General features: G+C 46.5%; 1 protein-coding gene across 1 annotated transcript; it reads right to left on the bottom strand.

Annotated features, from left to right (window-relative positions):
* Positions 1 to 5,592: 5,592 nt before the first annotated feature.
* Positions 5,593 to 12,909, bottom strand: LOC132211537 (uncharacterized). The gene is made up of 3 exons (XM_059656176.1): positions 12,848 to 12,909; positions 12,162 to 12,311; positions 5,593 to 6,652 (listed from the first exon to the last, which is right to left on the bottom strand). Exons 2-3 carry the CDS (start codon positions 12,301 to 12,303, stop codon positions 5,646 to 5,648), a joined length of 1,149 nt encoding a protein of 382 aa, XP_059512159.1. The 5' UTR covers positions 12,304 to 12,311; positions 12,848 to 12,909; the 3' UTR covers positions 5,593 to 5,645.
* Positions 12,910 to 23,449: the final 10,540 nt, after the last annotated feature.

The raw sequence follows: 23,449 nt of genomic DNA, 5'->3' as shown, positions 1-23,449 counted from the left end.
ACTGTACTGAGTCGGCTACCCACACCCCAAAATATCCCTCACTTCCTTCCTCTTCCTGGTTAAGCACAGCCCAGCTGGGCCTCAGCAAAAGCAGCTCAGCCTGTCGGGGTGGGGCCTGCAGCTAAGGCAGAGCTCATCTTGTTCTCTGCTGAGCACGGTGGAGCTAGATCTTGCTCACAGGTTGTGTTCCTCCCTATCCAGCAGGTTCTATTGCTGTTATCAGGGTTCCAGAAACTCTCTATTCATTTCTGGTCTCTTTCCCTATGGGTTGGGTTTTCCCTCCCACACTCCACACCCTTTTAAAGAGCAGCCAATCCCAGGCCCAGAATAAACCCATCCCAGGTGCTCATCAATAAACGCTCCTGGAGCTTCCTCAAAAAACTAAAAATGGAACTCCCATTTGACCCAGTGATCCCACTTCTGGGAATATATCCCAAGAAGCCAGAAACACCAATCAGAAAGGATATATGCACCCCTATGTTCATAGCAGCATAATTCACCATAGTTAAGATTTGGAAACAGCCTGAGTGCTCATCAGCAGATGAGTGGATTAAAAAACTGTGGTACCTCTACACAATGGAATACTATGCTGCGGTAAAAAAGAAGGAACTCTTGCCTTTTGCGTGGATGGAACTGGAGAGCATTATGCTTAGTGAAATAAGCCAGTCAGAGAACGATATATACCACATGATCTCACTCACTTGTGGAATATAGAGAACATAGACTGATGAACAGGGTCAGATCCAAAGACAGAGAAACAGCAATCAGACTATTAATCCCCAGAGGGAAAGTAGGGGAGGGTGGGGGTAAGGGGAAGAGATCAACCAAAGGACTTGTATGCATGCATATAAGCCAAACCAATGGACATGGACAACAGGGGAATGAGAGCATGAGGTGGGGGGGAGGTTAATGAGGGGGGATGATGACACATTCGTAATTCCTTAACTAATAAAGAATCCTATCTAATAATAGACAAACATGGTAATTAACTGTACCTCTGACATGCTTCCCATTGGTTAATCAGGGTGATATGCAAATTAACTGCCAACCAAGATGGCAGCCGGCAGCCAGGCAGCTGAAGTGAACAGGAGGCTTGCTTGCTCCAGTGATGGAGGAAGCCAAGGTTCCCCGCCTGCCGCAGCCCAGCTCTGAACTGCACTCTAAGAAACAATGTTGCAATTATAGAAGCTAGACAAACCCCAGAAACCTTTCAGCCAGCCAGGCCTCAGAGCTGGAGCTGCAACTGTGTTTCAATTATAGAAGCCAAACAAACCCTGATACCTGCTTTCAGCAGCCAAGGTCTCAGAGCTGGAGCCAAGCCTCAGAGCTAAAGCCAGCTCTCAGTTCCAGTGACAGCCATAGAAGGTAAATGAATCCCAGAATTTAAAAAAAAGAAGAAAAGGAGAGGTTGGGAGCTTCAGTCACCCGCCAGCCTGAAAACGGCCCTCAGTCCCTCACCCAGACTGGCCAGGCACCCCAGTGGGGACCCCCACCCTGAAGGGGGTGTGACCAGCTGCAAACAGTCATCATCCCCTCATCCAGGCTGGCCAGGCACCCCAGCGGGACCCCCACCCTGATCCGGGACACCCTTCAGGGCAAAGCAGGCGGGCCCCACCCGTGCACCAGGCCTCTATCCTATATAGTAAAAAGGTAATATGCAAAATGACCCTAAAAGACGGACTGGGGCCGAAACCGGTTTGGCTCAGTGGATAGAGCGTCGGCCTGCGGACTGAAGGGTCCCAGGTTCGATTCCAGTCAAGGGCATGTACCTGGGTTGCGGGCACATCCCCGGTGGGGGATGTGCAGGAGGCGGCTGGTCGATGTTTCTCTCTCATCGATGTTTCTGACTCTCTGTCTCTCTCCCTTCCTCTCTGTAAAAAATCAATAAAATATATTAAAAAAAAAAAGACGGACTGGGAATGACTGGTCACTATGACACACACTGACCACCAGGGGGCAGACACTCAATGCAGGAGCTGCCCTCTGGTGGTCAGGGCGCTCCCACAGGGGGAGCTCTGCTCAGCCACAAGCCAGGCTGATGGCTGCCAGTACAGCAGTGGTGATGGGAGCGTCTCCTGCCTCCTCAGCAGCGCTAAGGATGTCTGACTGCAGCTTAGGTCTGTTCCCCGCTGGCAAGTGGACATCCCCCGAGGGCTGCTGGGCTGCCAGAGGGATGTCTGATTGCCATCTTAGGCCCAATCCCCCAGGGAGTGGGCTTAAACCAGCAGGTGGTCATCCCCTGAGGGGGTCCCAGACTGCAAGAAGGCACAGGCCCGGCTGAGGGACCCCCCTCCCCGCCTCTAGTTTACAAGATTAAAAAAATAAAAATAAAAACTGCTATCAAAACTAATTGTTAAACGAAAGCTTTATATGCTCTGGCAAGTAATAAAGCCATTTCTAGAAAAAAATAAAAAATAAACGTTCCTGGTCTTGGCTTCAAATAAGATCTCAATAAGAACTAGTCCAGATTGCAATGCCAGGGCTTACTGCTTCAGAAAACTCTAAGGCCAGTTAATTCAGGCATGCTCTCCACTTCTCCTTGGCATCCCAGCCTCTTCTCTTCTAGGAATTTCTTACTGCCCTCCTGGAATCCCATTCATGATCTAAGTATTCTTAAACAACATGAAAAAAAGTCTGCATCAATGCCTCTCAAACCTTTGGGGCACCAACATCAACTATAGTGCTAATTAAAACATATTCCTGGCCTCCCAGACTACCTGGACTGGGGTAGATCTGGGAATTTTCCTTTTGAACAAGTCCTCAAAGGATGCTAATACTGTGGGGACCACACTTGGAGAACCGCTGCTCTAATCTCTAGCCTCTTACTGGAGTCTTCCCCCACTTCTTGCTTTAACTGGGATCTGGGCAGCCCCTGCAAGTTAACTACTATCCCCTACTCCCTCATCTCGACTTCTCTGTCTTCTGTTTCTGGCCTAGATTCTAGAGTGCATCACTTAAGCCTGTCATCACTCTTGACAAGTGGGCCTTTTTTATTGAATTTATTGGAATGACATCTATAATAAAAGCATAATATGCTAATTAGACCAGACATCCTTCTGGATGTCCTTCCGTCCAATGAATACATGAATAAGTGGAACAAGTCAATGTCTCTTTCTTCTCTCTCTCTCCCCCTCCTCTCCCTTTCTCCTTATCTTCCTCTCTCCCTTCTTCTCACCCTTTCCTTTGTCTTTATTAATAAGAAAGTCATGCCATAACTGGTTTGGCTCAGTGGATAGAGCGTCAGCCTGCGGACTCAAGGGTCCCAGGTTCGATTCCGGTCAAGGGCATGTACCTTGGTTGCGGGCACATCCCTAGCACATCGATGTTTCTAACTCTATCCCTCTCCCTTCCTCTCTGTAAAAAAATCAATATTTTTAAAGAAGTCAATAAAAGTTATATAGCCTTAGTCAGTTTGTTCGGTGGATAGAGTTGGACCTTCGGACCAAAGGGTCCAGGGTTCGATTCTGGTCAAGGGCACATACCCTTGCAGGCTCCTCCCCAGCATGGGCCCTGGTCTGGGCTCTTGCAGGAGTCAACCAATCAATGTGTTTCTCTCACACCAGAGTTTCTCTGTCTTCCCCTCTCCCTAAAAATCAATGGAAAAATATCCTCGGGTGAGGACTAACAACAAAAAAGCTCTGGGGTAGGTAAACACATGGAAGTGCTGGAAGACTTATATGCCTGGAGCAGGCATGGAAACTCCACACCCTTGCCCCATGCATCTCTTCGACTTTTAATTTAGTTTGCGTACCAGGATCTGCTTCAGCAAAACCAAACCCAAGAAAAGGGACACTGGAACCTCCAAGTTATAGCCAGTCTGTCAGAAGCACGGTGATAACCTGGGCATGTGAGTGGGTCTGTAGGGTGGTGGGCAGTCCTGTAGGACTGAGCTCATAACCTGTGGGGTGTGAGCTCAGACAACATTGGGTACTCACATGCTCATATCCTGCCTGCAGACACTCCTCATGGCTCTCCCATCACACCCCACATGTGCAACACCACTTCCTGCTCTTCCAAGTAAGTCCTCATTAACCTTTTTGGCATCTAGTGAGACTTAACCTGCACCATTTATTGGAAGGTTGGCCCTACAAATTGACCAAGTGACCACCTATGTATTTGTATAAAGACTGTTCCTTTAAACCTTCCTTTCTAGGAGCAGGCACTGGATGGAAGTCCATGGCACTAGATGGACAGTGCTATTATCCAGGACCTGCTATGTGCCTGGTCCCGATCTATTAAAATGAGCAAGACACTCTATTCCTTATCTAAGGGTCCCTGGAAATTATAAGACAGAAGCACACACAAATGACCCAAATCTATAGTTGTGTTATCACAAACATGGAATTCAATTTACTTTTATAACATCAAGTTCACTCCAAAGACTTCACTTTTGTTTCTGGAACAGCTTTATTAGTTGAAATTAAGACATCACATGTTCTAGCCCATCGTGATACACTTAGTTCTTCTTTGTAGCTGGAACTCAGTAATTTGTTTCCTATGAATGGAATACACACCCTAGCCATTGGAAAGAATGTACTGAATGGTCCAAGGTTCGATTCCAGTCAAGGCCATCCAGCTCAGTTGCAGATCGGCCCTGGCTGGGCATGTGCAGAGGCAACCAAACCATGTGTCTGTCTTCCTTCCACTCTCTCTAAAAATCAATCGAAAAATATTCTCAGATGAGGATTAACCAAAAAAAGAGGAATACAGAGAATCATTACCCATTTTTCCTTTCTACCTTTCGGATAAAACCAAGGCTCTTGACATTTTGCCTGTGCTTAGTTATCAGTCTTTCCTTTATGCCACTGCGGGCAGGATGTCCTTTAGATGGCTGTAAAGCAACTGAACCCTGACATCCCAGGACTAGGTGCTGGAGGAATGGCAGGGATACTCAATATCCAGGCTCAGTGTAAAGGAAGATACTAAACTTCCAGTACCCGGCTCTAAACTGGGACACTTAATAGAGTGCCGGCCCGAGGCCTGAAGTGTCACGGGTTCAATTCTGATCAAGGTTATGTACCTCGGTTGTAGGCTTGATCCCCAGCCAGTTGGGAGGCAACCAATCAATGTGTGTGTCTCTCTCTCACATCGATGTTCCTCCCTATCTCTCCCTGTCCCTTTCACTCTCTTAACAAAATAATAATAATAATCCCATATAAACCACAACTTACTATCATTAGCAACATCAGGAAGTAAATGTGAAAAACCATAAAAATAACACTCCACAGAAGAGAACATCTTTGGCTCCAATCCATTTTGCAACCTAGTGTCTATAGATATGCCTGTTACCCAGTTAGAATGGTGACAATTTTCATTTGCCCAACAGCAGAGTTAAATCTACAGCCCGGTCCTGACTATTCAACCCAGCACTCCATTACCATTACCTCCCAGCCATCATCTGCTATGACTCTGTCTCACCTCTAACTTGGGATCTTCTTTGCAAATTCTACAAATATGGGCACCTGGAGCTTAAGTGAAAACTCAATTTTAAAATGGAGAATTCTCATTGATCCTGCTGCCTTTGGACCCAGGACCCAAAAGGAAACCACTAGACAACTAAGGAGGCTGAGTCCATTAGTCGCTTATATTCTACTCCTGAGACAATGTCATGGAGCCCAATGCCTCCTGGGTGATGCTATGTTCTGTTAGAGACTTGTTGTCATATATTTCACAGTCCTCTTTTTCGGTAAGGATGACGGGGTCATAGAGGTGCCCTCACACTCAGCATTCTTCTCGTTGATATTACTACTCCAGGGCCAGACAAGTAGAGAATACAAATAGCTTCCCCAGGATTCTTCCTGATCAAACCTTTCTTTAGAACTGGGACCACTAACTTCTTCTACAAAGACCCATCCTATCTCACACGCTTCATCTTCCAACTCACACTCATCTGAAATGTTCAAAGAAGTAATTTCTTTGGTCAAGGTAGCAGTGTCATTCTTTCCTTTTAAGAATGCAGTCCTGGCCTCATGTACTTTCCTGCTCCTGGGCATCTTCCTCGGTCCCGTTGTTGTGCAGTTCGGTGACTCTTCACCTACCAAGGGCATTTGCTCAGGGGAGTTCTCCAGCTCTGCATCTTCCACCCAACCTATTTCACAATGGATGGCTTCATTGATTTTGTTAGACTGGGTCAACTGGGCAGTGGAGGGCCTGCTGTCCTGCTCTCCTACCTCCTTTCTACCCAGGATGTCACACAGCACTGACTCTTCCGCTGTTCCCTTTCTCCCTCCTGGTGATGACGCAGGGGATCTCTCCAGCTCTACATTCTCCAGCCAGCTCATGTCACACTGAATGGCTACATCGACTTTGTTAGAGTGGGCCAATGGGGCAGCAGCGGGCATGTGCCCCTGAGGGCAGCTGTCCATCTCTCCTTCTTCTTCACACATTTTCTCCAGGGAAGGGTCTTCACCCCCATGAGGGTTACATATCACACTCCTACTTTCACAGGAACTCTGTGAAATCTTATTGTGCCACAACTGCTGAAGTTTAGTCTGAGGCCCTTTCGTGCTCATTTTTTCCCCATGGCCACTGTAGTACCAGAAATTAGGTCTTTGGTTAGGTGTAGTGGGCAAAGGGGACTGTGGTGGGAGGAAGTCCAAATACTTCCTGGGTACCAGTGACCATGGAAAATACAGATTTCCATTTCTGAATCCTAGAAAGAAAACATAGTAATTATTTTGTCTCCTGCAGCAGTCACAACATATAGCCAGTAAGCACCTGTATGGCCACATACAGTTATCAATCAGTAATTAATGGTCCTGAGGGGAGAGGGATAGAGAGATAGAAACATCAATGGTGAGAGAGAATCATTGATCGACTGCCTCCCACATGCCCCACACTGGGGATCGAGCCTGAAACCTGGGCATGTGCCCTTTCTGGGAATTGAACTGTGACCTCCTGTTCATAGGTCAATGCTTAATCACTGAGCCACACCAGCCAGGCCGTAATGACTTTTTAAAGAAACTAAGAAGCCCTAAACGGTTTGGCTCCGGCCTGCGGACTGGAGAGTCCCAGGTCAAGAGCATGTACCTTGGTTGTGTTTCTCTCTCATCGATGTTTCTAACCCTATCCCCTCTCCCTTCCTCTCTGTAAAAAAAAAAATCAATAATCTACACTAATAAAAGAGAAACATGGTAATTGGCGTATGACGATACCCTTTTCATTGGCTAATCAGCGAGATATGCAAATTAACTGTCAGCCAAGATGGCGGCCAGCTGCCAGGCAGCTTGATACTAACATGAGGCTTGCTTGCCTCAGTGACGGAGGAAACCAATGTTCCCCACCTGAGGCTGCAGGCCGCTGAGCCTGCAGTTTCAAACATAGTAACAAATACCACTGGACTTCAGCCAGCAGATTCGCAACATTGTATGCAAAGGCCAGAAACCTACTTTCAGGATCGGAGGCCTAAGAGCTGGAGCCAAGCCTCAAGCTAAAGCTGGCCCAGAATAAAAAAGAAAAAAAAAGAAAAAAAGGAGCGTTTGGGAGTTCAGTCACCCCCAGCCTGAAAACAGCCCTCAGCCCCTCACCCAGACTGGCCAGGCACCCCAGTGGGGACCCCCACCCTGAAGGGGGTGTGACCAGCTGTAAACAGCCATCATCCCCTCACCCAGACTGGCCAGGCACCCCAGTGGGGACCCCCACCCTGAAGGGGGTGTGACCAGCTGCAAACAGCCATCATCCCCTCACCCAGGCTGGCCAGGCACCCCAGTGGGGACCCCCACCCTGATCCAGGACACCCTTCAGGGCAAATGAGCTGGCACCCACCCATGCACCAGGCCTCTACCCTATATAGTAAAAGGGTAATATGCCTCCCAGCACCAGGATCAGCGTGACAGGGGGCAGCACCCCAACCCCCTGATCGGCCCTGCTCTGTGGGTGATAGAGGGCGGTGCCCCAACCCCCTGATGGTCCCTGCTCTGGGTGTAACAGGGGCAGCGCCCCAACCCCGATTGGCCCTGCTCTGTGCGTGACAGGGGGTGGTGCCGCAACCTCCCCATCGACCCTGCCTTGAGTGTGACAGGGGGCGGTGCCCCAACCCCCCAATCGGCCCTACCCTGAGCGTTACTGAGGGTGGCATTGCAACCTCCCAATCTGCCCTGCTCTGTGCATGAGGGGGCGGTGCCCCAACTCCCCAATTGGCCCTGCTCTGAGCCCGATCAGGGGCTGCACCTAGGGATTGGGCCTGCCCTCTGCCACCCGGGAGCAGGCCTAAGCCAGCAGGTCATTATCTCCTGAGGGGTCCCAGACTGCTAGAGGGCACAGGCAGGGCTGAGGGACCCCATTACCCCCGAGTGCACAAATTTTTGTGCACCGGGCCTCTAGTATATGATAAAGATTTAAAGCCGGAACCAGTTTGGCTCAGTGGATAGAGCGTCAGCCTGCTGGGGTTGAAGGAAATAGCCGATCAATTATTCTCTGTCATCAATGATGTTTCTATCTCTCCCTCCCTTCCTCTCTGAAATCACTAAAAAAATATATTTGAAGTCATTTTTATTTAGTTTTTGTTTTTAATCCTCACCTAAGGATATTTTTCCATTGATTTTTAGAGAGAGAAGAAGGGAGAGAGAAAGAAGGGAAAGACAAAGAGAAACTCTGATGTGAGAGAAACACATGAATTGGTTGCCTCCTGCACACGCCCCAATCAGGACCCCGGGGCCAGGGAGGAGTCTGTAACCAAGGTACATGCCTTTGACTAGAATCAAACCCGGGGACCCTTCAGTCTGAAGGCCAACTCTCTATTCACTGAGTCAAGCCAGTTAGGGCAATATTTTTTTTTTTAAATATATTTTATTGATTTTTCACAGAGAGGAAGGGAGAGAGATAGAAAGCTAGAAACATCGATGAGAGAGAAACATCGATCAGCTGCCTCCTGCACATCTCCCACTGGGGATGTGCCCGCAACCCAGGTACATGCCCTTGACCGGAATCGAACCCGGGACCCCTCAGTCCGCAGGCCGACGCTCTATCCACTGAGCCAAACCGGTTTTGGCAGGGCAATATTTTTTAAGGAAAATAAAGAGAGTGGGAGAAGATGTATTTTATTTTAGACAGAGCAAGGAAAGTCTTCAGGGGTAAAGAAGGGCATTACCTAAAAGTCAATTGTTCACTGAGACATAACAATCCCTTCTATGCCCTTAACAGAAGGTGAAACTACAGGAGCGGGGCAGGCTAGAATGGGTCAATGGGGGAAGAAAAGGGGACCTATGTAATACTTTCAACAATAAAGATTTAATTAAAAATACAAACTACAGGAGGCAAAATGTAACAAGGTCTGCTCTTAGACCACAACTGAATTAATGTAGAAAATAAGGTAGCTGGAAAAATCCCCAAATATTTTGAGATTAAACACACTGTTGAACACATGAGTGAATGAAGTCTTAGGAGAAATTACATATTTTGAACATAAAAGCAGGGAAATTTATACCATTGAATGCATGTATTAGAAAAGATCTAAAAATCTGCCTCTTTCTGCCTTCCTCTCTTAAAAAAAAAAGAAAAAGAAAAAAAAATCATTGAACATACCCTCAGGTGAGGATTAAAAAAATAATAAATAAAAATCACCTAGCTTCTAACATAGGAATCTAGGAAAATAGAGTAAATTAAATCCAAAGAAATAAAAATTAAAGCAGAATCGTTGAAATTGAAAACAGGAACTCAATAGGGGAACCAATACCAAAAATTGATACACTAAAAAGAGCAAAAATTGATAATCCTCACCCTAACCGGTTTGGCTCAGTGGATAGAGCGTCGGCCTTCGGACTGAAGGATCCCAGGTTCGATTCCGGACAAGGGCATGTACCTTGTTTGCGGGCACATCCCCAATAGGGGGTGTGCAGGAGGCAGCTGATCAATGTTTCTCTCTCATCGATGTTTCTAACTCTCTTTCCCTCTCCCTTCCTCTCTCTAAAAAAATCAATAAAATATATTTTTTTTAAAAAATTGATAATCCTCTAGCCATGCTAAGTAAAAAGACAAAAATTATGAATATCAGAAATGAGAATGCGACAGCGGACTCTCATAGCCAGTTAGCCTGGAGGTCAAACCACCCCCGGTATTACCCACAACAATCAAGGCTTAACTACAACAAGACTGCGCACAAAGACCACTAGGGGGTGCACCAAGAAAGCATAAAAAAATGCGGAGACAAAGAAACAGGACAAAACTGTCAATGGAGGATATTGAGTTCAGAACCACACTTTTAAGGTCTCTTAAGAACTGTCTAGAAGCCGCCGATAAATGTAGTGAGATCCTCAAGAAATCTAATGAGACCCTCGATGTTATGATAAAGAACCAACTAGAAATTAAGCATACACCGACTGAAATAACGAATATTATACAGACTCCCAACAGCAGACCAGAGGAGCGCAAGAATCAAGGCAAAGATTTGAAATGCGAAGAAGCAAAAAACACCCAACCAGAGAAGCAAAATGAAAAAAGAATCCGAAAATACGAAGATAGTGTAAGGAGCCTCTGGGACAGCTTCAAGCGTACCAACATCAGAATTATAGGGCTGCCAGAAGATGAGAGAGAGCAAGATATTGAAAACCTATTTGAAGAAATAATGACAGAAAACTTCCCCTACCTGGTGAAAGAAATAGACTTACAAGTCCAGGAAGCGAAGAGAACCCCAAACAAAAGGAATCCAAAGAGGACCACACCAAGACACATCATAATTAAAATGCCAAGAGCAAAAGACAAAGAGAGAATCTTAAAAGCAGCAAGAGAAAGAAACTCAGTTACCTACAAGGGAATACCCATACAACTGTCAGCTGATTTCTCAACAGAAACTTTGCAGGCCAGAAGGGAATGGCAAGAAATATTCAAACTGATGAATACCAAGAACCTACAACCAAGATTACTTTATCCAGCAAAGCTATCATTCAGAATTGAAGGTCAGATAAAGAGCTTCAGAGAACCCACAAATAGACCACATCAACATAGTCAACTGTCTTTAACTACGTAGTAAAAACAATACAAACTGTTCTCCTCTCACAATTTGTTCCTCAGCACAATCAAAATAGCATTTCAACATCCCTATTAGTTAGGGGTCTCCAGAAAGAGCCAAGGGAGCATTTATATACAGAAAAAAACTTCTCTTTAAGGAATTGGCTCATAGGGAAAGGCAAGTCCAAAACCCTCCAGGTAGGCAGCCACACCAGAGACATAGCTGGTGTCCCTATGCCATATACTGGTAGAATTCCTCTTTGCGTGGACTGCAGCTTTGAAATTGCCATCAACAGCTGGGGAGTAGTCACTGATAAACTCAAATACACTCCTTATCACACCTAGTTTTCTACTTGGGAAGAGATGAGTAGCATCCACAACATGCTTTATCTACAGAAGGGGACACAAGAATTAAGGGTAGGCCCCGGAGACACTCTCTGCTACTGCAGATAAGAGAATCAATCACTCCTACTCAGTTTACAGCCCCGCCTGCCTGCCCTACATACCTCCTTACTGCTCTCCTTAAACCCCGCTTGAGATAGATAGATAGATAGATATAAATTTTTTTTTTTAAAAGAGGGGGATGGAGAGGGAGAGACATCAATGTGATAGCCTCCCATCATGCCCAGACCAGGGATCGAAACTGCAACCTGGGTATGTGCTCTGACCAGGAATCAAACCCATGACCCTTCAGTGCACAGAATGATGCTCCAACCAACTGAGCAACACGGGCCTGGGCAAATCCCCTTCCCTTTAAAACACTTATTTATTCTTCCCAGGGCATTTTTTTCACTTTGATGTAAAAGTTTTCACAATGTGTAGGCCATGAAACAATGATGGGAGCTCTGTGGTAACTCTTCCAACCAGACTGGTCTCAGAGCACGAGGTTTTGGCTGGACTACCGTGTGACCCAGGCGATTCACTGCCTGTCCTGGCCTCCGTCCCCTTATCTGTGAAGCAAGCACAGCAATACCTAGCTGGCGAGGTTGTTGGAGGGGGCATGAGAGGAGCACTCCCAGTATTCAGCAGAGTTCCTGGCATAAAGCTAGAGTCACATTTTACCTATTGATGGGAACTTCACGCACTGCCCCTCTGAGCTGCCACCAGGGAGAGGACACGTGTATGAAAACCTTCGGGCGCTGGGGACACCAGAAGACCTTCCGGCCTGGTCTGGGAGGGCGCCCCGAGCCCATCGGACTCCTGTGCAGATTCCTTACCTGCCCCGGGGACAGAGGGTGTGTTAGGGCTGTAATTCTGGCTGCAGCACTTCCGGCGAGGCTGCCGGGCCCGGCCACGCAGGTAATGGAAGGGTGTGGGTTTGTTTTCCTCGGAAAGTCTCTTTTCTTCCGAAGAGTTCATCTTCTAGGCTGGAAAACAGAGGTTTGCCTGAGGAAAGGCCCGTCGCACTCTGCCGGGTAGAATGCTGTGAGCGTGGAGAAGTCCCCCCAGTCCCCCTTCCTAGCTCCGAGCCTGGGTGCCGGTTCCTGACCTTCTCTTCCCGCTCACCGGACGGACGGCAAGGCTGCCGAGGGGCGCTGCCCACAGCCCGGACCCAGGTGGAGACAAGGAAGTCGAGGTTCCGGTACCGCCGCCGCCCCGTGGGAGACGAGGCCTCGGAGACCGGGGACTGCGGTGCGGCCTGGAACCCCGGGGGCTGCCCTCCTGGGTCCCCGGGCCCTTCCCACGTGCCCAGCCTCCCCAGGCCCGGCCCCTCTTCGGTTTCGGGGTAAATCCCAGGGCTCAGGGCTCAGCGTCTCCTTAGCCAGGGCTCAACTAACGCCACACACACCCACACACGCACCCACACACACCCACACACGCACGCTCACCTGCCCTGCAAGCCAATGTTCCCTGCCCGCCGCACCCCCTCCGCAGGGCCCCTGCCTGCCCTGGGCACACCGACCTGCTCTATTCCGAAGTCTGCGACGCCAACCTCGCCCTGGCCTCGCTCCTGCAACCAGGAACGTCTGTGGTGTTTGTGCCGCCCTGCCCTCGCCCGCCCTTATATGCGCCCCAGGGCGGCACGTGCTGCGTGCGCGTTGCGCAGGCGCAGACCTTCCCCGCGCATGCGCCCTGGGCAAGGACGCCCCTCCCCCTCGTCCAGTCGCTCTGCCCGGCCTTGCTAAAGCGCCCCGGGGCCTGCCCTGGGGCCTGCGTGGGACCGAATAGAGCCGCTGGCGCTGCACCGTCCCGCGGGGCAACCTTAACCTTCCCTGCGGGCCTACCTGTTGCGTGTAGACGCCTGCCCGCCCGGGTGTTGGCTCCTTCCCAGAACTGGGCAGTTCCTTGTCCCCCTCACAGTTCTTACCTCCCCCCTCCATTAGTGCTTTGTTGTTGTTTTTTCTATTTTTTATATTTATTTCAAAGAGGAAGGGAGAGGCAGAGAGAGCAACAGCAATGATGAGAGCGAATCTTTGATGGCTGCCTCCTGCACGCCCCCTCCTGGGGATGAACTCACAGCCCCCGCATGTGCCCTTGACCTGAATAGAGCCCGGGACCCTTCAGTCTGCAGGCCAGCGCTCTATCCACTGAGCAAACCAGGTAGGGCTGTGTTTTTTGTTTGTTTTTTTGCTTTCAAAATATTTTTTTATTGATTTCAGAGAGGAAGGGAGAGGGAGAGACAGATGGAGACATCAAGGATGAGAAAGAATCCTGGATTGGCTGTTTCCTGCGGGCCCTCCTGGGGATGGAGTCTGAAACAGGCATGTGCTCCGATGGGAAATCTAACCCTGACCTCCTGGTTCCTGGGCTGACGCTCAACCACAGAGCCACCCCCACCCGCCAGGCAACTGCTTGACCTTCTTAAAGTATTTTACTGCCTTCTCTCCCCAAACTTCTCTATGTTCATATTTTCCAGATTGTAGTCCTAAGGTTTCTTCCCTTTTATGCCACCTTCACATTTTCACCCATTCTCGGCGCTTCAAATACAACCGACATAGTGCTCCCTCCCAAATCTCCATCTCCATTCTATCTACTAGATATTTATATCTCAACAGAAGACTTCTCCTGTCAGGACATGCACAACTGATGAGTTTTGTACACAACTTGGCGGGGGAAGCAACATGCTGGCATACTGTTAACCTCCACAGGTGGCATACCAGTTGGGAAGCTCTATTAGACATGTGTGTGTGGATAATATGTTATTTAGACAATACGTACAGTTTCCCACCCAGCCGAGTACATGGAGCTGTTGTAGGCTTGGAATTGTTGTCTCTGGCAGTATTTTTGAACCATAACTACTTTATGTTGCCCAACAGTTGGAGAACCATAAGATTTAATAATCATTAGGTCTGGGGGCAGGGTGCATAATCTTAAAGAGCATGAAATAAACTCTCTGCGCCCTAACCGGTTTGGCTCAGTGGATAGAGCGTCCTCCTGCGGACTCAAGGGTCCCAGGTTCGATTCCGGTCAAGGGCATGTACCTTGGTTGCGGGCACATACCCAGTGGGGAGTGTGCAGGAGGCAGCTGATCTATGTTTCTCTTTCATCGATGTTTCTAACTCTCTATCCCTCTCCCCTCCTCTCTGTAAAAAATCAAAAAATATATTAAAAAAAAAAAGAAATAAACTCTCTGAATCGAAGGCCTTTCAACCTCCTCTTGGTGGCAGGTCAGGGCCAAGATTTTCCTTAGAAATAATGTATTCGTTTCAGTGCAATTTAATATCTCCTGCTCTTCTTTCCATATATGATTTTCTTCTTTTACTTTTCCCGCTAGAATCTACTGTTTCATTCTAGGCAAAAGCAACAGATGAAGAAAAATGTACTATTTCTATATACATTGAACAATAGGGTTGTTATAATGTTTGCTTTTTTAGAGACAAAAGAACTAATATATATATATATATATATATATATATATACAGTATATGCCTGTATATTAATTAAAGCAAATACAAATTTTAAATAGTAATGATAGAGAACTAAAGTATTTTTTTATTAAATCTTTATTGTTCAGATTATTACATTTGTTCCTCTTTTTTCCCCCTGTAACTCCCCTCCTCCCAGTTCCCACCCCACCCTCCGCCCTCACTCCCCACCCACTGTCCTCAGCCATAGGTGTACGATTTTTGTCCAGTCTCTTCCCGCATCTCCCACACCCCTTTCCCCCCGCCCAAGAATAGTCAGTCCATTCCCTTTCTATGTCCCTGATTCTATTATAATCAACAGTTCATTATGTTCATCAGATTATTTATTCACTTGCTTTTTAGATTCACTTGTTGATAGATGCGTATTTGTTGTTCATAATTTGTATCTTTACCTTTTTCTTCTTCTTCCTCTTCTTAAAGGATACCTTTCAGCATTTCATATAATACTGGTTTGGTGGTGATGAACTCCTTTAGCTTTTCCTTATCTGTGAAGCTCTTTATCTGACCTTCAATTCTGAATGATAGCTTTGCTGGGTAAAGTAATCTTGGTTGTAGGTTCTTGGTATTCATCAGTTTGAATATTTCTTGCCACTCCCTTCTGGCCTGCAAAGTTTCTGTTGAGAAATCAGCTGACAGTCATATGGGTATTCCCTTGTAGGTAACTGAGTTTCTTTCTCTTGCTGCTTTTAAGATTCTCTCTTTGTCTTTTGCTCTTGGCATTTTAATTATGATGTGTCTTGGTGTGATCCTCTTTGGATTCCTTTTGTTTGGGGTTCTCTGCGCTTCCTGGACTAGTCTATTTCTTTCACCAGGTAGGGGAAGTTTTCTGTCATTATTTCTTCAAATAGGTTTTCAATATCTTAGTCTCTCTCATCTTCTGGCACCCCTATAATTCTGATGTTGGTACGCTTGAAGCTGTCCCAGAGGCTCCTTACACTATCTTCGTATTTTCGGATTCTTTTTTCATTTTGCTTTTCTGGTTGGGTGTTTTTTGCTTCTTCGCATTTCAAATCTTTGCCTTGATTTCTTGCGGTCCTCTGGTCTGCTGTTGGGAGTCTGTATAGTATTCTTTTTTTTTTTTTAATATATTTTATTGATTTTTTACAGAGAGGAAGGGAGAGAGATAGAGAGTTAGAAACATCGATGAGAGAGAAACATCAATCAGCTGCCTCCTGCACACCCCCTACTGGGGATGTGCCCGCAACCCAGGTACATGCCCTTGGCCGGAATCGAACCTGGGACCTTTCAGTCTGCAGGCCGACGCTCTATCCACTGAGCCAAACTGGTTTCGGCTGTATAATATTCTTTATTTCAGTCAGTGTATGCTTAATTTCTAGTTGGTTCTTTATCACAACATCAAGGGTCTCATTAGATTTCTTGAGGATCTCATTAAGTTTATCAGCGGCTTCTAGACAGGTCTTGAGAGACCTTAAAATTGTGGTTTTGAGCTCTATATCCTCTATTTCTGTCATTTCTATCCTGTTTCTTTGTCTCCACATTTTTTATGCTTTCTTGGTGTACCCCCTAGTGGTCTTTGTGCGCCGTCTTGTTGTAGTTAAGCCTTGATTGTTGTGGGTAATACCGGGGGTGATTTGACCTCCAGGCCACCTGGCTGTGAGAATCAGCTGTGTCTGCAGTGAGAGAACTTCTGTCCTCTAGGGAGGTGCTAATCTAGCCTTTGCCTGAGGTTATCCCACAGATGCCTCTGTGCAGGGCTTGGGCGGGGCGGGTCCCATGGGATCAACAGGGCAGGTGGGCGGGTGGGCGGAGCGAGTAGTTATGGCTGCTCTCAGTCCCGTACCCAGAGGTTCTGCCTCTCAGAGTCCCAGCAACCGCTGCAAACCTCGGAGAGAAAGCTGCCTTCAAGTTCCAACCGAAGCCAGACAGTCCCGCTTCTCCTGTTTGAGTCTGGGTCCCTAGAGACTTGCCCAGAACTGGAGCTCAGAGCCTGGGACTCTCTCCCGATTGAAACAGACAACTGCGCCCTCAGTGGCCAGCCCGCTTTGCGTGCACCTCCGCACCTTTGTATTTTCTGCACTGTGCCTCCTCTGAGTCTTGGTATGCTGTTCTCTTTCCTTCTAGTTGAAGAATTTCCCCTCAGCCAGCCTTCCTGTGGTTCTGGGTGATGTCCGTTCCGTCTTTTAGTTGTATTTTTGAAGTGGTTGTGCGAGGCAGCAATCTCCCGTGTTTACCTATGCCGCCATCTTGGTTTCCCCCCCCCCCCCCAAGTATTTTAAAGATCAATTTAAAATACAAAGTTGCAAAAATAAAACACAAAGATGCGCCGAAACCGGTTTGGCTCAGTGGATAGAGCGTCGGCTTGCGGACTGAAAGGTCCCGGGTTCGATTCCGGTTAGGGGCATGTGCCTGGGTTGCGGGCACATCCCCAGTGGGGGATGTGCAGGAGGCAGCTGATCGATGTCTCTCTCGTCGATGTTTCTGGCTCTCTATCTCTCTCCCTTCCTCTCTGTAAAAAATCAATAGAATATATTAAAAAAAAAAAAAAAAAAAAAACACAAAGATGCAAAGAAATGCCCAGCTGACATGGCTCAGTGGTTAAGTGTTGACTTATTACCCAGAAGGTCACAGTTCAATTCCACGTCAGGGCATATGCCATGGCTGGGGACTCAATCCCCAGTGGGAGGTGTGCAGGAGGCAAGCCGATCAGTGACTCTCATTATTGATGTTTCTATCTCTCCCTCTCCCTTCCTCTCTGAAATCAATAAAATATATTTTGAAAAAAATGATTCAAAGAGGGTGTGGTGTTAAGGCTGAATTGCATCCTCTTAAAATTCATATGTTGAAGTCAAACCCCGAGGACCTCAGAATGTGACTGTATTTGGAGATAGGTAATTAAGGTATAATGAGACCATATGTGTGGGCCCTAACCCAATATGGCCTTATCCGAAGATGAGAATAAGAAGCAGAGTTCCTGAAACCCTTAGAATTTTCTGAATAATAGAGAAGACTCTTGTTTTCATAACAAGCCCTTTTGACTCCACTTCAGTTTGTGCTAATGAGGGCCATAGGGTGAAGTCCCAGATAAGGACCGGGTGGAGGGTAACCACCAGAAACACCAAACCAAGATGAGAACTTGAGCTTTCAGTCCCTTCCCCCACCTCCCCAGAAAGGAAAGGTGCTGAAAATTGAGCTCAATAAAAACTTGAACAAGAAATTTGGAGATTTCCAAAGTGGTAAATACTTTTTCCACCAGATTCGACTGTTTTCCTAATAGTTGAGAGGAATGAGCTACATAAAAACAGGCTAATACACTGATGTGACAGGAAGGAAAGAGCATCGAAGCCCTGTGCCATTTCCCAACTTCCTTATATCTTCCACTTGATAAGTGGGTAAATATGAGTAAAATGCTCTCTTGAGTTCTTTGAGCTGTCCTAGTGCATTTGTAAACCTAAGGAGGAGATACTGGGACTCACTCCCCTTCAATTCGTAACATGGGCACCCCATTTGAGCCTGGTACCCATTTGAAGTGGTGGTGTCAGATTGAATTGAATTGTTGGACACCTACTTGTTGCCTGAGAATTAGTTGTTTGAAAAAGACACACTTGGTATTAGGAAATGCATGGGATTTGCTAGAACTTCCCTAGCTCTGGTTAACCTGTGGTTTGGGAAAATGGATGAAGGGGAAGGGGGTGTTAATGAAGAATATTTGATTCCTGATTGACCTCATGGTCACCCCTGGTATGGAGCAGCAGGTGTCTGGCTAAACTAAACGTTACCAATGGGATTTAGGGATGAACTCAACTCCTAGGGAGTTGATTCATTTGATGTTTAAGGAAATGCAAACTAATAAGAAAAAAAATTAAAGTATATACTCCTTTGGTTACTGTCATCTGTAATGGCTGAAATTAAATGAAGGGAGAGCTGGATTGGAATGTGATGCTGGGACAACTGAAAGCACCTGTGAAACCTCTGGTCACCAAGAAACTAGTGTACACGGAGGGAGAACAAAACCAAGAAACCTAGTGCCAGGTTCTGCAAGAGATTGGAACGGACAAGTATATGTACTTCTGTGCTTGTTTGAAATGGGCACCTGGGTGGATGAAAGGAATGGACATTGGAGGGACTGTAGCAATGCAGAAATAGGCTGAATGTAGATATATTCCCCTATACTAGTGGTTCTCAACCTTCTGGCCTTTTAAATACAGTTCCTCATGTTGTGACCCAACCATAAATTATTTTCGTTGCTACTTCATAACTGTAATGTTGCTACTGTTATGAATCATAATGTAAATATCTGATATGCAGGATGGTCTTAGACGACCCCTGTGAAAGGGTTGTTCGACCGCCAAAGGGGTCGCGACCCACAGGTTGAGAACCGCTGTTCTATACCCTTGGAGGTACAAAAATGCCAATAAAACTGTGCTGTTTGCTGACCAAGAGGCAGAGTCTACAGATAGCCATGTGACAGATTCCCAGGGGGAAGGCCTTGAATGTGGCTGGTAAGTCAGATGCAAGTGGCCCTAGGGAGCTGCACATGGGTCTTGATAGATCCCAAGGGTATTATGCTGAACAAATCAGTGGTTTCCAGGGGATTAGGTGTGAGGTTAAGGCAGGACAGTAAGACGCTAGGGGAGATTCCTTGACAAGTGGAATAAGGGAAACTGAGACAATATAATTAAACAAGGCCAAAGGATCTGAGCAATTTACAGCCAGCTAATGAATCACAAGGTTTTATCTTTTCTAACCAAGAACACTAAGGAGCATATGGTTTATTTTTCCAAACCATCCCTCTTCAATGATGTTCTTTTTTTTTAAACCTCACCCGAGGATATTTTTCCATTGATCTCTTAGAGAGAGTAGAAGAGAGAAGGAAAGACAGAGAGAAACATCGATGTGAGAGAAACCCATTGATTGGTTGTCTCCTGTACACATCCTACCAAGGCCTGGGCCAGGGAGGAGCCTGCAACCAAGGTACAGTTGAACCCGGGACCCTTTGGTCCGCAGGCCAACGCTCTATCCACTGACCCAGACTGGCTAGGGCTTCATCCTTGATGACATTCTTTAAAATGAAACTAACTAGAAAATAACCCCTGACCCCTCTATTGCATTTTTTTTTAAAGAGAACACTTATTTGGTAAATCACAGAGGTAGAAGAAGTAACTCCTAGAAGAAATGGGCTTAGGAAACAAGTGATAAGAGGGGAAAAAAGGACCCTTGGAGCTTGGGAGTGAGGAAGCTAATGGGACGGGTGTGGGGCAGGGAGGGGTTAGGAGAAGGGAAAGGGGACTGCAGGTGTGGCACAGAGACAAGGGCTCCCCCAAGGCCACACTGGTTGCTGGCCCTGGGCTCACCAGGCAGCTCGGTTGGTTAGAGCATCCTCCCATCCGCCAGGGTTTCAGGTTTGATCCCCAGTCAGGGCACATACAAGAAGCAACCAATGAATGCATAAATAACTACAATAAATTGATGTTTCTTTCTCTCTCCTTTCCTTTCTCTTCCCGCCCCCCCCTTTCCTTTTTCTCTCTCCCTCCTCTCTCTTTTTCTCTTTCGCTCCCCTCTCCTTTCCTCTGTCTCTCCCTCTCTCATTTCCTCTCTCTCAAATCAACAAGTAAATAATTCCTTAAAAAATACCAAACCCATTTCAACCAGCGTTCAAGAATCATGCAGCAACTAGGCTCCCAGTCCAAATGTATTCCATGATGTTAGCAAGAGTAGATACAAATAAATCAGAATTATTAAGCCATTAGACAAAGTAAATAAGACAAGGCAGAAATGAGCTGAAGTTAAAAAAAAAAAAAAAGTAAACAAGGAAGATGGAAAATTTAAGTAACCTGCCTATTGATCCCACTTATATTTGCATCCACATGCCATCAGGTTATCAAATTCCTGTTTTGATGTACTGTTGAATTACTTTTGGCTTCATTCATGTACAAGGAAGTAATTCTCTAACTCAATAAAAGACCACAGTGGTAATTTGTATTCAGAAGAAAGATGAGTGAGAACATAATTCCTACCTTTCACCCATCCATATAGACCTAGTTTCTGGCATTATGCCAAAATGTACCAAAATGCCTCTTCATTCACTCAACAAATATTTATCGAGCACCCACTATGTACCAGGCACAATTCTTTGTGTGTATGTGTGGCAACTTTTAAAATTTAGAATCTTGGGCATGAGGACTTAAGATACAAAGGAATTGATGCATACCTATTTGGAAACTTTCTTTAAAAAATATATTTTATTCATTGTTTAAAGAGAGGAAGGTAAAGGGATAGAGAGTTAGAAACATCGATGAGAGAAACATCAATCAGCTGCCTCCTGCATACTCCCTACTGGGTATGTGCCCACAACCAAGGTACGTGCCCTTGACCGGAATCGAACCTGGGACCCTTGTGTCCTTAGACTGAAGTTCTATCCACTGAGCCAAACCGGTTAGGGCTGGAAACTTATTGAATACTGTAACTACCCACACTCCACCACTTTTTAAAATGTGTGTGATATAAGGACACTTAACATGAAATCTACTCTCTGAACAAAATTTGAAAGAATATGACAGTATTATTAATTGTAGTGGCAATGTTGTATAGCAACTCTCTAGAACAGTGGTTCTCAACCTTCTGGCCCTTTAAATACAGTTCCTCATGTTGTGACCCAACCATAAAATTATTTTCGTTGCTACTTCATCACTGTAATGTTGCCACTGTTATGAGTCGTCATGTAAATATCTGATATGCAGGATGGTCTTAGGCGACCCCTGTGAAAGGGTTGTTCGACTGCCAAAGGGGTCGCGACCCACAGGTTGAGAACCGCTGCTCTAGAACTTGCTCATTCTGCATACATTAAATTTTATACCCATGGCACAGCAAATCCCCACTTCTCCCTCCCCAGCCCCTGGCAACCACCATCCTACTTTCTGTTTCCATGAGTTTGGACTAGTTTAGATACCTCATGTAAGTGAAATCATGCATCATCTGCCTTTCTGTGACTGGCTTGCTTCAGTTGGCATGATGTCCTTCAGGTTTATCCATCTTGTTACATTTGACAGAATTTTCTTCTTTTTCCTAAGCACAGTTCTAAAAGCTGAAAATATATTTGAAAATAAAAACCTCTGTTATTAAGGAGGTCATTCTAGCCAGGAGAGAATAATGGTAGTGGAAATAAGTGTGAAGGGGATCAGAACTGCCAGAGCTGGAAGGATTGAATATAGGTGGTGAGCATAGGGCAACATTTGAGTAAGTATTTGAAAAAGATAAAGATGAATATAGGAATGCCCAGGGGGAAAAAAAAAAAAACTTTCTGAGCAGAGAAAACATCACTGCAAAGAATTCTGAGATGGGATCATGGCTGACACATTCAAAAAACAGCAAGGAGCCCTGGCTGGTTTGGCTCAGTGGTTAGAGCGTCGGCCTGCAGACTGAAGGGTCCCAGGTTTGATTCCGGTCAAGGGCATGTGCCTGGGTTGCAGGCTCCATCCCCAGTAAGGGGCATGCAGGAAGCAGCCGATCGATGATTCTCTCTCATCATTGATGTTTTTATTTCTCTCTCTCCCCCTTCCTCTCTGAAATCAATAAAAATATATTTAAAAAAAGATTAAAAAAAATATCAAGAAGGCCACAGGGACTGGAACAAACAGAATAAAGGAGAAGGTAGTAGTAGGAGATGATGTCAGAGAGGATAACCAGAGATAGACTAAGTAGTCTTACAGCTCAATGTGAGGGTTTCAGCTTTTACTGTGAGTGTATTGGGGGCCATTGCGGGCTTTGAGCAATATTATCCACAAAACAAAATACAAAAAGGCATTTGTGCACCTGATAGTTAATGCCAGACTTGTTTTCTTACCAGAAACATGGTCAGGTGGGCCTGTCCCACCTAAGAACCTCCTTCCCATAAATTTTCCTCTCATTCACAGAGTTGGAGGGGTCACCCCAAAGAACTTCCTGCACCCCTTCTCTGTCACCGCCAAAGATGAGACCGGCACACCGCATCAATCCCTTGGAAGGGACCGGACAAGTGAGAGGGAGTCCTGCTGCTCACAGAGAGGACATGATGAAAAAGGTGGGATGTAGCAGACATGCTCTGCCGCCTGTGCCCTGTTGCCATAGCACTTTCGTAAACATTGGGATATAAAACACACAGAGACAAAACTGACCAACCTAACCGTTTGTAAATGTACCGTACAGTTACCTATACGCTGTGGTTATGCCACGGCCTCTGGAACTTTCCACCTTGCAGAACTGAGGCTCAGTATGGAGCTGAACAGCCCAGCCTTTCCCTCCCGAGGCCCTCAGCCACCATGCGACTTCCCGTCTCTAATAGTTTGGCTGCCTCCTATGGGCGGAATAATGCGGGGCACACTTGTCTTCCTGTGACCGGCTCATTCCCCTCGGCATCATGTCCTCAGGTCCGTCCTTACGGTGGAACACAGCAGACTCTCCTCCTTGTGAAAGGCCGGATGGTATTCCCTGGGAAGTGTGTGCTGCATGCTAGTATTCTTCATCCATCACCGGGGCGGGGCCCCTCTCTGTTCCGATGGGGCCCAGTGAGCACAGGAGTGCTGGTCGCTGAGCTCTCGGTTCCTTCGCATAGACGCCCAGAGGTGGACCTGCTGCATCCATGGTGGCTCTGCTTTCAATCATTCGAGGATTCCACACCGTTGTCCACAGCGGCTGCGCCAAAT

The sequence above is a fragment of the Myotis daubentonii genome, chromosome 10, assembly GCF_963259705.1.
Source record: "Myotis daubentonii chromosome 10, mMyoDau2.1, whole genome shotgun sequence".
Taxonomy (NCBI): Eukaryota; Metazoa; Chordata; class Mammalia; order Chiroptera; family Vespertilionidae; genus Myotis; species Myotis daubentonii.
This window is presented reverse-complemented; position numbering and strand designations above follow the sequence as displayed.